This window comes from Nipponia nippon, unplaced genomic scaffold (genome assembly GCF_047370975.1).
Source record: "Nipponia nippon isolate SJK-2023a ecotype South Korea unplaced genomic scaffold, ASM4737097v1 scaffold_17, whole genome shotgun sequence".
Lineage (NCBI taxonomy): Eukaryota > Metazoa > Chordata > Aves > Pelecaniformes > Threskiornithidae > Nipponia > Nipponia nippon.
In genome coordinates, this window is record NW_028262333.1 from 6,928,471 (window position 1) to 6,944,418 (window position 15,948).

At 41.9% G+C, this 15,948-nt stretch overlaps 1 protein-coding gene across 5 annotated transcripts in view; it reads left to right on the plus strand.

Annotated features, from left to right (window-relative positions):
• Positions 1-15,948, plus strand: part of JAKMIP2 (janus kinase and microtubule interacting protein 2) — a 70,628-nt gene that overhangs the window by 25,343 nt on the left and 29,337 nt on the right. For all 5 annotated transcript variants that reach the window (XM_087753996.1, XM_087753994.1, XM_087753997.1 and 2 more), the window contains exons 2-6: positions 4,205-4,474; positions 9,214-9,711; positions 11,727-11,936; positions 12,813-12,911; positions 14,852-14,998. In XM_087753996.1, coding sequence (XP_087610122.1) covers positions 4,346-4,474; positions 9,214-9,711; positions 11,727-11,936; positions 12,813-12,911; positions 14,852-14,998 — 1,083 coding nt within the window. In that variant the 5' untranslated portion in view covers positions 4,205-4,345. The remainder of the gene's footprint in view (positions 1-4,204; positions 4,475-9,213; positions 9,712-11,726; positions 11,937-12,812; positions 12,912-14,851; positions 14,999-15,948) is intronic.

A 15,948-nucleotide genomic window follows, 5' to 3' on the forward strand; every position in this document is an offset into this window, starting at 1 on the left:
TGCCAGTGGAAGCAATGAACCATGTAGGCTTGCAGTAAGGAAGGAAGGGGACTCATAAGCAAAAAACCACCTTCAGTTTCTAAACCATTGAGTTGCTGGTGTTTTGTCACAGGAGAATGAGAATAATTTCATGCTTTATATCCCACTTCTCCTTTCACAGGAGTAGAAAATGTTCTGCTTTGTCTGATTGCCCTTTCCTACTTTCCTTGAAGCCTTTTCTGCTCAGGTCATGATCAGCAGCTCAGCAGTGCTCTGATTGTTTTCAGTCCTGGGGTCCCACACTCAGTGGTCTCAGGGATTGCCTGGAAGACTCCAAAAGGTTTGGAAAAGAAGAAAGGAATGGGAGGGGCACTGGGATCCAGAGAGAGCTGAGGAGGAGGAGAGCAGAGAGCAATGGGAACAAAGGCAGAGACTATCTAAACTCTCATTTGGCCATAAGGTGCTTGAATTACAAATAAGAAGGATACTTATGACAGTTTATGCAGCAATAAGTCTATGTTTAATTCAGAGCACGGTGCTCTGTAAAGGCAGGTTTATGGCACGCTCTCAGCTTCATGCTTGTGGGTTTATCTCCCAGCTTCTGATTTTAAAAACTTGACTGACATTCACAACTTCAGGACATTCTTCCAGCGGGGAGAAGTCACAAAGCAGTTTGTTGTTGTTCAACTGTCCGTATATTGTTGAAATAGCAAATATACCCACTTTCTTTCCTAAATACCCTTACCTTTTCTGGATGCGACCCATACTTCCTGTAATGAATCTTCATTCTCTATCCTTCAGGCTTCCAGCTGTGCGTGGGGGGCTTTATCAGCTGGTCCTCTTCAGTGTGTGCACAGAGAAAGGCAGGAATGGCTGGTAGGTAAGCCAGGAGACTCCAGTGACAGTAAGGCAATCCTAGAGGTACAGTGGGGTCCTCTGTTTGCCCATAATGCCCGTAATATTGATGTGCAGGCTTTGTAAGTGAAACAACCGCTGAGGGCTCAAATGAGAGCAGGGTGATACCCTTACTGTGAGGGCACCTCGGCCCCAGGCTGAGAGGAGCCCTGTAGCACACTGATCTTCAAAAAAGTCTTGGGAGAGGTGAAAGCTGGAGAAGTGAGGGAATTTAACAGACAAGTGCAAAGTGCTTTTTAGAAAGGAAATATCGATAAGGAAGCAAAAATGAAGATGCAGTGACTGATAGCATTCTGAGTTTTATAGATACGTTTTGGTCAATGTTGGAGGCTACAGCTCCTACATTCATTGCTGACAGAGTAAAGCTCTGCAAATAGTGTTTTTTCCCAGTTAACTGCAGGGTAACATCTTCTGGAGGTTACTCTGGAAGGGGAGATAATAATGAAGCAGCCTGCTCTTTCTGTTCAATGGAGTATATGCATATGTATGTGTGTATGTAGCTTCATATACATGTTGTATCTGCTGTAACATCAGCTCTATTGTATTCTAGGCCTAATAACATCCCCCTGGCATCCTGGGAGGTAGTTACTTTGTTTTAATAATCAAAGAAGAATAGCGCTAAAAGATGAAGTGACCAATTCGGTCCCTCTCACTTCTTTTTCCTCTGTGGTACTGTGCCTTTCCTAGGCTTGAAAACGCTTCTGTTTCTGTTAAAGCATTTTCCGCTGTCAGGAATGTTTCCTGGAGCCTATCTGGCAGGTTACAGAAATTTTGCCTCAGTTCCCTTTTTTCAATGGATAGTTTTTCCTTAATCCATCCCTACTTGATTACCTTTCTAAATTTCTCTTGGGGAAAACTGGACAAGCCTGTCAACACTATAGCTGTGGCTGACTGCTGACTCCATGTCTGGAAAGAGGCAGTAGAAGTAATCACAAGAACTCCCCAGTAAATAGCATCCAAGTCACATTTGGGCTATACAGCCCTGGTGCATTAGTAGAAGTTTCAGCACTACAGCATATCACCACTGCCTCTAGAATGGCTTTGTATACAAATGCTAAACCTGTGTTTTACGTCTGCGGAGCAAAAAATATAAATGCCTGTTTGATTAGCTGTTAGGGTGTAGATCTACCCTTCTGTAGAAGACTGAGAATGTGGTTTTTTGCACCTCATTCTGGATTTTCCCTTTACTGTGTTCTTTTCCTAACTCACGTGTGCATGCTCTGTTGCCATTTCACGTGAGCTTTTTTGCTGCCGTTCCAGTCTGTGCTGTCCGTATGTAGTGGCTTTGGGTAGCACTGCAACGTTGCCTGTAAGTATCTGTCTTTAGTCTTTCAAGCCTAAACATGCAAGGTATGTCATTCCTGAATGAAAACATTAATCTTTTATGAACTGCCGCTAGCCTCTGGGCGGCTGACCTGACAGCGACTCATTGCATGATGTGGCATGGTGTCCATCACTGGGGCTGCCCTTGGTGCTGCGTGCCAGCTGCAGTAGTCATTGAAGCGTGCCGGTTGTGCGGGCAGCCTCAGCCAGCGAGAGCTGCCACGCGTGCTCAAAGCCTCTCGTGCTCTCTGCTGAAAAGGCCTCTGGGCCAGAGGAGTCTCTGAAAGTGCTTTCTGCTTTCAAGGTGGCTGAGGATCTTAAATGACACGGCAAAGAAGCATTTCCCCTCTGCAGGAGATAATCTCCTGTGATTTTTTTTAGTCTAGCGTCCTTACTGCTTATGTACTGTTTTTCTTTCTCAAAAGCCATCCTTTGCATGATTAATCTGGTGAAAGCGTCATCCTTTGCTCAAACCCAACAAGTCTTCATGTATTAGTATTCATTTGGCATCGACAGGCAAAGATCTCTGCTTTCTTGACCATTTCTGTCCCATCTGGCCTGATTTTTTTCCAAGCCAGCACAAAATCAGATCTGAATGTGCTGTATCACATGATACATGGCAAGAACAAGCCATTTTTATTAACTGCTTTCCAAAGCCCGTTTTCGTTCTCAATCACCTGCACTTACAGCAGGCTCGGCTCTGATGTTGTGCTGTTGCAGCCCTCCTGGTGAAGAAGTCTTCATGTAACTCACATGATTAGATCCTTTGTTACCAATATTGAATATGAGGCACTGTGGGAAATATGGATCAGATCCTGCTCTCATTTGTAGCTGTATGTATACAATGCAATGCCAAGATTTCGGAGGTATTGTAACTGGGAGCAGCATAGGAAGCCTTGGGATCAGATATAGGACAGTGTTTTCAGGATAGCAGGATCAGCATGGCAAGAAGTGAATCTGCTTTCTTCAGTTTACAATTACATTCTTTACTGAGGATTCTGCTGTCGTCTCAGAGGATGTGTGTCATTTCTGCAGGTTTCATGGATGTGGTAGGAATGTCGGAGTGACTGTGTGAACATGAACATGGCACCACCTCAATCCCTTTTCAGTGCTGAGACACACGGACACAGATATTTCTAGGGAGCTTATCAAATCCACGTTTATTTTGTGGGTAGACAGAATACCTCTTTATCCGAGGCTGTCAGTCAGTGCCAATAACCAAGACAAATGCTAAAAAAATAAAAATTAAATTTATGGGACAGAGGGACACTCGTGTTCTTAGTGGTATAGAAAAACCCCTCGGCTTCCTGATCTGCGTATCTTGCTGATGTGCTTGGGTTTAAGCTTATCGCATCACTTTGGCTTAGGACAGAATTTTTCCCCAAAAATTCAGTTGATGGAAACCATTGGTGGAATTTTTTTTGCAAAGGGGACAATTTCTAGTCTGATACAGGCTTTTGCATGTTGTTAGTTCTCTGCTTCTACAGAGCCCCAGAATGCTGGTGAGGACTTCAGCGCTTCCCCTCTCTTCGTGTGGCAGACTGTAGGTGTGTTGTGGAAAGTCTTTGAGTTTGGCACAGGATCTTGGGGGGATCAAGGGTTGGGAAGGGGAGGAGGAGGATATTGTTGGTAGATCCTTGAGACTAAAGTGCCTGCTTTGTGGTTACTTGAGACTGCAAGGCTTGGATTAAATGACCTGTCCTTTCTAGCCCTGTACTCTCAACAGCACTAATCCTTATGGTAAACAAACTCCTACCTTCGTTGCGCGGTGCCCCTTTCTGAGACCAGGAAAAGGGCATATATGGCATCTCCACTAGTACGCCAGGCTTACATACAGAAGCCTGATTGTGCTGGGATCTCCCTTGCAGGTTTTCAGACAAAGATTGCAGTGTTTGGAGAAGTGAGCTGTCTCTTGTGTTCTGTAACCATGTGAGCTGTCATGCTGCAGTGTCCACTGACAAATAATAGTATGTCTTATTTCTCACAGGGCTTCCAAGGCAGCTGAGTCCAGGACCTTAAGGAATGTCACGCAGTAGGTGCTGAACTAACTGGCACTGAAAGGAACAGAAAAAGATGGCAGTCCGTATTTGAAATAATTAAACACGTGGACTCTCACTGATAAGAAACCATGTCAAAAAAAGGACGTAACAAGGGCGAAAAGCCTGAGGCACTGATTGTTGCCCTACAGGCTGCCAATGAGGAACTCAGGACCAAGCTAACAGACATTCAAATCGAGCTGCATCAGGAGAAATCTAAGGTGAGTGAGGGTTTGGTTTAAATAACGGTGTCTGCGCTGAAGGAGAGAAACACATGGAAAAAATAGTTTCACAGAACTCAGCAGATGCAACGCAACTCTTTCCTAGAACAGTGGTCTGATTCTTTCCCCACATACAACGTTTGCTTACTGTCGATGTCCTCTTACTTCTGTGGAAAAGAGTCCTTTTCACTGAGGTACAAGTTTAAGAAGCCTCTGGCCCTCAAATGGAGCAATATGTCTTTTGAACATCTTTGGCCATATTCCAGTTAGTGGGTTTCAGCCTATCCACTCAGCGTTTAGGAACTGTGTAGCGTTGCTGTTTTTTGAATGGCTGATATTTCAGCAAGACATGCCCTCGTTTCAAAGTTGAGTGAAGTATTCCTTAAATGTATAGCATGACAGTCCATGTGAACCCTTGTAATCCATCTGCAGTGCAGCTGAACTGTATTGTGTACACTAGGGTATGTATGCATTGTTTAAAGCTGCTTCAGGTACCAATGGTCTGCCAGAGTTACAGTCTCGGGTATGTAAAGTTAGTGTAAAGCCAGCTGAGTATCACGCATGCAGGGTATAGCTATGGCCCTATACTGTAGACGTACCTGTGAAGGTTTGAGGTGCCTCCCATATACTTTAGAAGCCTTTGGTACAACCTCAGGGCTGTGCGCTGCAGCTTCAGCTCTTGCCTACATCTTCTACTGAATTTTTCACTCTCTCTTCCTGCATTGTCTGTGCCAGGGCAGCCCTTGCAAAACACATAATATCTCTTCACACAGCTACAGCTTTTGTAACCTGTAAAAGGTAACGGGCTGGGTGTTATCCAAGTATAAAATACTGGCTGTTGTTTTACACCTATTCTGCACATACCCTGCCCGCATTCTATTAAAATCCGTGCAAGCAGCATCAGTTTTCCCACAGGGGATGCTGAAGTGGCTTTGCAAAGCAGTGTACTTTTTGCTCTCCACAGTGTTGCTCCTGCTTCATTTAGAGATGCTTCTAGCGGCAAGCACAATACCTCTGTGTTTTATAGTCAGAGTACAGCTTTTGTGCAATAAACTCTTATGCGGTAAGTGCTAAAATTCCCTGAACATGAGTGAGATTAAAGCAGTCTTCAGGTTTAGCAGTGTCTTCTTTATGAGCAGTGATGATAACAAATGTCTGTTTAATAGCTCCTGTTGAATTCTTATGAAGTGGACTGGAGGCAGTGCTAACTGCAGCCAGGCATCCCCCACCTGCAGTCTGGTGGCAGCCACATTTTCAAAGGATGATGCCTAGTGATATATTGTTTTTCCAAATGGAATATAATTCAAGTCCATCAATGTGGCTCTTTGATTCCTTCACAGATAAGCATATGTCCTGGGCAAATAAACCCAGAATGACTTGCCTCTAGCTTCTAAACCTGAATAACCACAAATCCTTCAGCCTCTAAGAGGTCTTTTTCATAACGTCTTTCTTTTAGGGACAGATGTTCATGCCAATATATCAAGGTTAATCATGCTGGTAATCTCAGGCAACTGTTAACCAGTATAGTGGAAGTTGGTTTGTATAATTTAGGAGGAGCTAAATGAAAGCAAGAATAGCCAGTTCTGTGTTATATGATGTTCTCAGAATCTCTGGCAACATTCTCCCTTCACCTACCAGTGAGATTTATAGCCATAATTTGCAACCTGTTAAAATAGACAAGATTTGCAAGCCGCAACAAAGGGGACGTCATCATTCTTTCAAACTCATTCTGCATCCTTTTCTTTCATAGGTGGTTGATGACAGTCTTGGAAAGCAAAAACGTTTTTTGATTCTTTTGTTTTCCCTGCAAGCTTTGACATTCATGTGTTACACACAGGCAAGGCTTAGTTATTCTCTTAAGGAGCCACAGGCTGGCTGCCAGAAAACCGATGGCCCAGGGAGCTTCTGTAATGCTTTCCGCTATATTCTGAGTCTTGCTGCTTTTGTTACCACTGCAGCTATGGAATTCCAATATGGAAGTTGCCAGTGCAGATTTTTGTTGCTAGACAACAATTTAAGGATGGCCCAAAATAATGAGAATTATGAGAGTAGGAAAGTCTTGAAAACAAAACAAAACAAAACAAAAAAGTTTATCTGAAATATATTTAAATGTGCTTGAGTAACACTGGAAAGGAGGTGAGCAGAACATGAACAATATAGTGAAATTGCTTGGACACTTCAGTACCTCTCGAGATGCCCATCCATAGGTGCTCTCGTCCATTCCTCTGACTAAATCGGACTGAGTGCTCAGGGTATTAAAGGAATTGTCATCATGGAGTAGTTGGGGGCTAAAAACTACAGTCTCGGGAAGTAGATCACACTTCTGAATTGTTCTGCAGTTTGGATTGAGAGGAGCAGACATCATTGCAAATTTTGTTTTAATCTGGAATTCAGATATTAGCCCTTTCCTCCTCTGGGTTCAGAATGGACATGTTGGTACAACCTCATCTGTAAAATCAGGTTAGAAATAGGATGCCAAACTGGGCAGTCACCCACAACATTAGAAGGAGCTTTAAGAAAGTGTTCATCCCACAAAGGGGTCAAACAAATGGGATCTTTGGACTTTTCCTGTCTCTGCTAGCAGTAAGTTCACTCTACCAATGATTCCAAAGAGGGTAGAAACCTCTGGGCCATTGCGATCTTTTATTGAACAGGTCTCTCTTCCATTACTTCAAATGTAATAATCTTTTTCCCACAAGGCCCTCATTCACTTTCCCTTTCTTCCCATCAGAATGATACATCTACAAGTCAGCCTAACATCTGATGGCGTTTCAGTTTAATAAACTAGGCAGCCTGGAAACTAATAGCCATAAAACCAGGTACCCCAGAGCTTAGCTGGGGTTGTACTCAGGCCCTGGCTGGGTCTGCATTGCACCACTGTGGATACCCAAACTACTTGGTTGAAAGTTTAGATGTATCTTTCTACATCATGCTAGAATGGATCACTTGCAATAATTACACCCTGTTTTGCAGCGCGTTCAACCCCCTTTTTAATAAACAGGAAGAGATGTGTTACAAGAAAGAAAGAGGGCGTTAGGCTCACTGTCAGTCACGAGTATTCAAAATCAAGGATGAACCCAGAATGAAAAAGGAGTGAAGGCAAACCAAAAACCTGTCCTAAGGACTTGGAGGTTGAGGGGCTAAGGTTATGTCTGGCTTTCTTTTCAGAAGTGATCTATGTAGTAAAGGCATTTTAACATCTCACATGAATTGTACAGATGTGATTAAAAGAGACTGCTTTTTAGTCTCTGGCTGCAAAATCTTCTTGTTGCATGTGACATCTGATATTACACAGTTACTGCACCAATAGCCCCTGAAGTCCTCCAGAGAAGTCAGTGGCAGTTGCAAGTGCAGACCACCTTTAAAAAACAGGTGTATTGAATACTTTGCTTTGAAAAGTTTTTGTGCATCCTAGAGCCCTGTGGAGGGAGTTCTAGGACAATCTTTCAGATTTGTTTCCCATGGAGCCTTCTGAGGAAGATGCCTCTCATTTTTAGAGTCTGTTACTTGTCAGAATGACTTTGGTGATTGAAACCAAAGTAAAAGTACGCTTTCACACTCTTCTAATGGCTTATTTTGGGAAAGGTATATCTGAAATAAGATGAGGATAGTATGGGAGGAAAAGAATAGTCAATCAGCTCTGCATATAGCCAATAGCAATTCCTACCTTCGCTAAATCTTCTCCCAGTAATCAATTAGGCCTGCAGGCTAGACCACCAGTGTCTCTTGGAGAGCTTTCAGATGACCTGTTATTCATGTTGACTGGTTTTTCACCTGTTTTTTCTTTCTGAAAGGTTTGCTCAATCTTCCTCGTTCTTTGTGGCCTTTATTTAAAAGGGAATTAACAAGGAAGTTCTTAAAATCTTTGAAACCCCATTCTTCACTGTAAATAAAAAAACCTACTGAGTTTGCTTTGAACTGAAACGATTCCTTATCCATTGCTTTCCTTTGGTATAGGTTCACACAGGTTTCTATCATGGAACTGCTCCGGGGTATGAAGTTGCACCTAGAGATATATTAGTATAAGTGTACTGAGGACTGGTGGGTTGCTCTGTAACTTTGATTCCAAAGCTATGGGCAAAGAATTTTAAAAGCTGTTGTTAATGAAGAGTAGCAAAGGACATACTTTAAGTAAAGCTAGCTGTTCCATAAGCATAATAACCAGTGAAGCATGCTTTTCTGTAGATATGTGTCTAAGAAGTGACTACAAATGCCTGTTAAAGCTCTATGTATGGGTAAGAACATCTGTAAAAGACAAAATATTTCCTGGACTTTCAGACTTGCACCTTACCTCAGTGGGGATCATATAGAGGCAAGCACTTCTCTCTTGGCTGATTGACTGTCCATGGTCATGAAAGTTGTAGGAACCTTGCTATTTCTGAGCCCTCTAATTTTCTGGTGAATTTGACTGATGTTGACTGATGGGTTAAAAAATTACTAAACAAATGCATGCATATACACGGAGTCTTATTTCCTAAGGAAATACTGAAAGTACATGTAGTGTCACTGCATGAGGCAAGACACCTGGAGAAGACGGGGTTGTTTTAGCTTGAGTAAAGATAGTCTAATATCTATGTGAATGCCCCAGGAGCTGGCCTGTATTTTGTTGTAGGTGGGTGGAGGATCATCTAGGGTCTGTAGGAGGGTCTTCCTCGATTTGACGTGGCTGTGTGTCTGGGTAGGTTTGTTTTGATAACGTTATGTTGGTAGCAGGTGACTTTCATTTTATCTCAATGTAGGTTGCTAAACTTGAAAGAGAGAAGACTCAAGAAACTAAGCGTATCCGCGAGGTGGAGCAGCGCAAGCAGACCGTGCAGATCACGGAGCTAAAAGCCAAACTTCATGAGGAGAAAATGAAGGAACTGCAGGCCGTGAGGGAGAACCTCATCAAACAGCATGAGCAGGAGATGACGCGGATGGTGAAAGTCCGAGACAGCGAAATCCAGCGCCTCAAGTCAGCGCTGTGTGCGCTGCGGGATGGGAGCAGTGATAAAGTAAGGACAGCGCTGACTATTGAGGCTCGTGAAGAGGCCAGAAAACAGTTCGACTCCGAGCGCCTTAAGCTTCTGCAGGAAATTACTGAACTGAAGTCTGCCAAAAAGCAGGTAGACGAGGCCCTTAACAATATGATCCAAGCTGATAAGATCAAGGCAGGGGATCTTCGGAGTGAGCATCAGTCCCACCAGGAAGCCATTTCCAAGATCAAATGGGAGAGCGAAAGGGATATTCGCCGCCTGGTCAGTAACCAAAACAGTTAATTTGTTCTCTTACGCTGTAGTGAGTTTGCCTCTTGTGCCTCTTAGCTTTTTGTGAATAACAGAACTCTGCAATGCGCCTCGGTTTGCAAAAGTATTAAAAACTTCTCATTGTCATTTCTCAGCAGTGAATAGATCATGGTGAGTCGGCTCTAGCAACCACTGTGATGGCAGCTAACACCTTAAAGTAAGAGAGTGATTGGCCTAGTCCGTAAGGATATGGCTTGCTGAGATGCTAATACATGTGCAATGCAAAGTGTTAGAAAAAGAGTGTTTGCATCTGCACTTGCAGTTTGTTAGTTTCTCTAGCCCTTGTGATGGTGTCCTAAACACATTAAACCATGGCAGGAGGGGAGATAGCTTGTGGTTTGGTCTTGGCGTAGCCTTCAGTAATTGCCGTGAAAAATGAACAAAACAAGGCCCACATCGGCAATGGTGCAAGTTGCCATGTTTCCCTGCCATCCGGGGAGCTGGACCTGCTTGCAATGGTGGAAAGTTTGGCATGAAAACTGGAATTCAAGATCTGACAGTTAAGTAAAAGAAATGGTCATTTGAACTGTCAAGAGTAATCCCCAACATCCCCCCCCCCCCGCCCAGTTCGAAGTCCTGGAGAATATACTGGAGGTATATTCTTGTGTTGCCAAAATGCTCAATAATGTAGTACAGACTAGTAGTGGTGGATTCTTCACATCTGCCTTCTGAATTTTGACCCTTCTTGTTACTTTGATCCCCATTTGCAGTTCTGTGTAGCCATGAGGACAAACTACTTTTTTTCTCATCTGAAATTGAGGATCTATTTTCAGGGTTTTAATATAAAAACGAACTATAGTGAAATTCAGGATAAAACTGAGACATTTAGTAACATTAAGATCAAGTCAGGTTCCACAAATGTATTGTATGATGTTATCTTTAGCAACTGCTGAAAGGCTTTTTGTGAAGGCTATTTACTCACAGAAGAACCTTGAACAAGTCCAGAATTATTTTTATCTGACTTACACAAGTGGTTTCCAAATCCATGGTATTGCTATCAGAGTGGAGGAAGTTACATTAGAGTGACGTCTCGTTAATGGAGATCAGAATCTAGCCTTATCCATTTGAAAAATACTTTGGGGAGGATTTCAGCAAGCCTAGAAAGTTGTAAGACCAGAAAGTATCTTTGGCAGCTTCTGGCAAAACTTAGCATAGACATAATTTTTGTTTTCAGGGAATGATTCATATTGTTCCCAGATAACAGTACTTTTATTTTGCCAGAGTGATTTGCAAATTCTCGTTCAGCAAATTTTTTTGAGCTCGGTGACGTTAGCAGCTCCATACCAGTTTTCGTGTTTGCAAGGCTTGTACGGGCTGATCTTACTCTAAGTTTTAATATAAAATTTTCCTCTCAGCCATCATTCTTAAAGTTGCTGTGAGGTGAAATAAGAGGCACTTCTTTTTGTCTTGGATAGTCCTGGGATGTTAGGCAGAAATGAAGTAACAATAAAAATGAATAGCCTGGAGTTTGCACTCAGCAGAAGATTAATAACATGGCAATCAGCTTTAAGAAATACTGGGTCTGCACAGATCTTCTGTTTGTGAGAATCGGGCTGTAACCTCCACTGTCTCAGCTAATGTAGCTCCATGAGCTACACGAGCAGGAGCTAGTCTGAACTTCTGTGGTTTTGTCAGAGTTTATACTTATTCTTCACCAGTATAAATAACTGACCAAAATGCAATGTGAAAGCCTGAACTCTTCATCCAGTTATCCGTTAGCACATCACACCATGCTCAGTTCCTGGGCTACACTCTGTATAAGGCTGGCGAATCTGCTACTGTGCCAATGTACGGTTATGGCTGAAACCTCGAAGTGCATTGTTTGACAAGCCTGATGCAGTATGATATAGCAGATTTAAGTGGTGAACACCGCTAGTAAGTAAATCATGTACTACTAGATTGGAGAAGGCTGAAATGCTGTTGCCTTTACACAGTAATCTTGTTGTTCTGGTGTTTCTCTCATTCAGATGGACGAGATCAAGGCTAAAGACAGGATCATATTTTCCTTGGAGAAAGAACTGGAGACACAGACAGGCTATGTGCAGAAGCTGCAGCTGCAGAAGGAAGCTCTGGATGAACAGCTCTTCTTGGTGAAGGAGGCAGAGTGTAACATGAGCAGTCCCAAGAGAGAGATCCCAGGAAGGGCCGGAGACGGTTCAGAGCACTGCAGCAGCCCTGTACGCAGGTTTTACTGGCCCCTGCAAATGGCTGTGTTTCTCTTGCTTAAATATTTTCTCAGTCCCTGGGAAAACATTCCCACTCTTACTCACTACAGAGAAATTATGAGCGTAGATTCTTCACAGAGAATGCTAGTGGGACAAAGCTTTGTAGGGCTGTTTCCTCAGTTACTCTATTTACAAATATAAAACATCTTAAATAATTAGTACCCCTTTGAAAGAATCAGTCCATGAACATAACTACCTAGATAGCCTGCATCCTTAAAAACAGATACAATTGGGAAGATGGGCAAGGAGAAGGCTGGGGGGGAATCTGGGAGACTCTTAGGAGACCTTCCTCTTTCTCTGTCTTGTTCTCCACGTATACAACCCTTGCTGTCATTCACAAAGCATGCAACTCACTGGTTGTGTGACTAAATATATGATGTTTACACAACAAATGTGTATATATACACATATTTACACACACACAAATGAGGAATAAGAAAGTAAATGCAATTGATACTGATGAAAGGAATGCCCTTACTTTTTCACCTGACATAGTGGCTCAGCAAATAGAAGGAATGTATAGGAAAAGGCAATAAAAATTAGAACCTTTTAGCTTTTTGCTTTTTCTTCCCCATCATAAAAAAATATCAACATCTGTTTGGTTGTTTTGTCTTTATTTTTTTTAAACAACTGAAAATTTTCAATCTTAAAGTATCCCTCAAGCCAGATACTTTCTTCTAAAAATGTTCAATACTGTAAAAATCCATAAATATAATTTGTTGATGATGACAGCTTAAGTTGACTGGTGTGTGCCTTTTGAGGATTCTTTTCCCAAGCATGTATTTTGAAAAGAATCAGTAACTGTATTATGTTGTTGCCAACAAACAGGACTTGCGCAGAAACCAGAAGAGGATAGCAGAACTGAATGCCACAATCCGGAAGCTGGAAGACAGAAACACGTTGCTCGTTGATGAACGAAACGAACTGGTGTGTGAGCTTTGCACTATCAGGCAGAGGAGGTCAGGAGCCATAGGGAAGGGCAAAGAGAGGAAGGTCCAAGGATGACAGCCAATGCTGAATATGCCTTTTCCATCCATCAGGCTAGTCACTCAGGAGACTGAAGATGATTTTTTTTTATCCTAGAATTAAACAGTAATTTCATTGAAGTTGTACGAGTACAGAATCACAATGAAAGTTGAGGCAGAGAGGCTTGTACGTTTCTATATGAATGCTTATGTTCCCTCCTTGACTTTTTGAGCATACAACAGTGTATGGTGAGACTTATCTTGTAAATGAAATAATGTCTGTAGTCCAGTATTTGACCCGGTTGAGAACAGTTAAGTATCGGATCTAGGGAGAACGGACAACAGTGAATTGATCCCTTTATCTGATTTACTCCTAGGTCGTGATACCTGTGTGTTGAAGTCAGCACCCTGGCTTTTTAACATCTCCATATTTCTACTTCTGTGATTAAGGATGAGGGTGGTGAAATTCAACTTTTTTTATTTATTCCTGAGCTAGGAGTCCTAATGCACTCCTTTCATATCCGTTTAGCTGGCTTGCATCTCCTCAGTGTTCTTAATGTAGTATTTGCAAAACAATGTCTTATCAAGATTGCAAATTAGAAATATGTTCGTGTGTGTCTCTTCAATTATGAAAAGCTCTCAACCCCCAAATTTCTGCGATACTGAATAGCTTGGAGTCTGATGAGTCAGCTTGATTAGCTGTTGCATATCATTAAATATTCAGCCCATTTTTTCACAAGGGGAAAAAAAAAATCATTTTAAAAGGCTTCTAAGCTGTACCTTGCACAATATGACTACAATGAACACATTTCGTTAAATGTGACCAGGAGTACTGCTGGCAATACTATACACTTCAAGATACATTCGGATCAGCAACAACCAACTTCATTCTTTGGGTAGGACAAACAGTTGCTTTGCCCACAACTGTGCTGATCAAAGATATAACCACTTCCTAGCTGCTCCCCTCTTTCCTGTTAGCAGAAAGGATCTTCAGGTACTTGCTATCCTGCTTCAGACAAAATCTCTGGTTTAGTTTAAACAGCCTAGTAAGATGATGTGATGATGTAAGCAAATGTGGTTAATTGTCCTTAATAGCTACAGAAAACTCTCGTAGCCCTTTTCCCAGCAGAACTGCAAGGGGCAGGAACCTCCCAGTGACGAACAGTAATATGGAACTGGGACAGTGCCTTTGTTAGGTAGATCATCTGGGCACAATGATGATGTCTTTCCACAGTCACACACCACCTTCCTTGTCTTCCCTTAGAAAAAGAAATTATAGCTATAGAACGCTCAGTATTACTAGATGGAACTAAATTTTCAGAGGAAGAGATCTTGATTACAACTCGAGTTGTACCAATACTGGAACTTCCAAGTATGCCCTGAGATACCTTCCTATCTTATGGGATTTGTTGTTTAAGTGTTATGTGATTTGTTGATTAAACCAAAGGTCATTGTGCACATGCACAAGTATTTCACTGTGTGGCATTAAAAAACAGACTTACAACTATGTTGTTATTGCTGTGATCCAAACTACGTAGGTACCTATGCAAATCTGTCTCTCAATGAGAAAATCAGTGGGTTTCTTGCAGATAAAGCACAGGTCATTTCAGACTTTTGTAGCAGCTTTGCAGTTGCCTGACTGTGTGTTGGGTTTTTCATCTCTATGTCTGAGTTTTTCCATAGATAAAGCCATCTTTCAGAAATAGGTATGCAGAATTATGCTTTGAGATTTATAGATAAAGTAAGTTATGGAAGCTGTAAGCATCAGTTCCATTAGATCACTTTGGCATTTTACTGGGACAGTAGTCCAACAGGAAAGTAACAAAAATACTAGCAAAGGAGAGAGAAAAAATATCTTTTATTTGGATTGTTTACAATTATTAATTGCTATTATCAATCCAGTTGAAGCGTGTCCGAGAAGCTGAGAAACAATGTAAACCTCTTCTGGAAAAGAACAAGTGCCTCACGAAGAGAAATGACGAACTTATGCAGTCTTTGCAGCGCATGGAAGATAAATTCAAAGCAGTCACTAAAGAAAATATAGAAATGGTTGGTACTGAAGAGCAAAATGAGGATTACTATTACTATGATTTATGTCTGTTATGGTGGCCACATCTGCATAGTGTATGGATGTATATACATAGAGAAGATGTGTTGCATATAGTGCGTAATACTATTGATAAGATACAGCCATGCTTAGGTCTGTATGTAATAGACTTACATACTATAACATTGTGTATTATACATACATATGCAATATATTTAAGTGAATGCATAATCAGTCTTTAATACTATCCCAAAAATTAGAATTTTGAGTTTCATTTGGTTTAAAAAAAAGAAAAAAATAGTTGTATTGTTGAGTCATATCCCACTGTGCTATTTTGTATCTGGGACTCAAAAAGGAAGCTGTTAAGAGCGATGTTTTCAGCCAGCATGATGTTCATCTTTGAATGTACATGTTTTCTTGTTAGAGCTGACGATGGCAAAGTAAAGTTCTGGTCTGCCACTGAGCACATACAATCTTTCCATAAAACATATGCATGGTAGATGGATAGGAGAAACGGAGAATGGTGGTGTGGTGGCTAGGGTTATAAATGTCACATATCAGGGCTATATGAAGCGGGGTCAAAGCATTTATGTCTGTAGATCCTTCAAATGGAATTGCCCCGAGCATCAGTCAGAATCCGGTCCCTACACATGCACCAGTGTGGCTTTGGCATTAATAGAAAAAGGAGGTGGAAGTTCTGGGTTCCCAGATGTGAGCTGGCAGGCTGACAAGACTTCCCCTGCTAAGTGTGTTTGTGTGTCTTGTGTCTGGCTTGCAATAGCCACTGTCCTCATCTTGAGCAGGCTGACTGTTCTGCAATAGATGCAGCTTTCCTGCCAATGAGGATGAGACAATGAGGTACACTGGCTTGTTTTACAGAAAAAGACTTTGGTGTTACAAGGTTAATCCACTTTAAGACTCTGCAATTCACCCATGCCCAGAAGACAGAAAC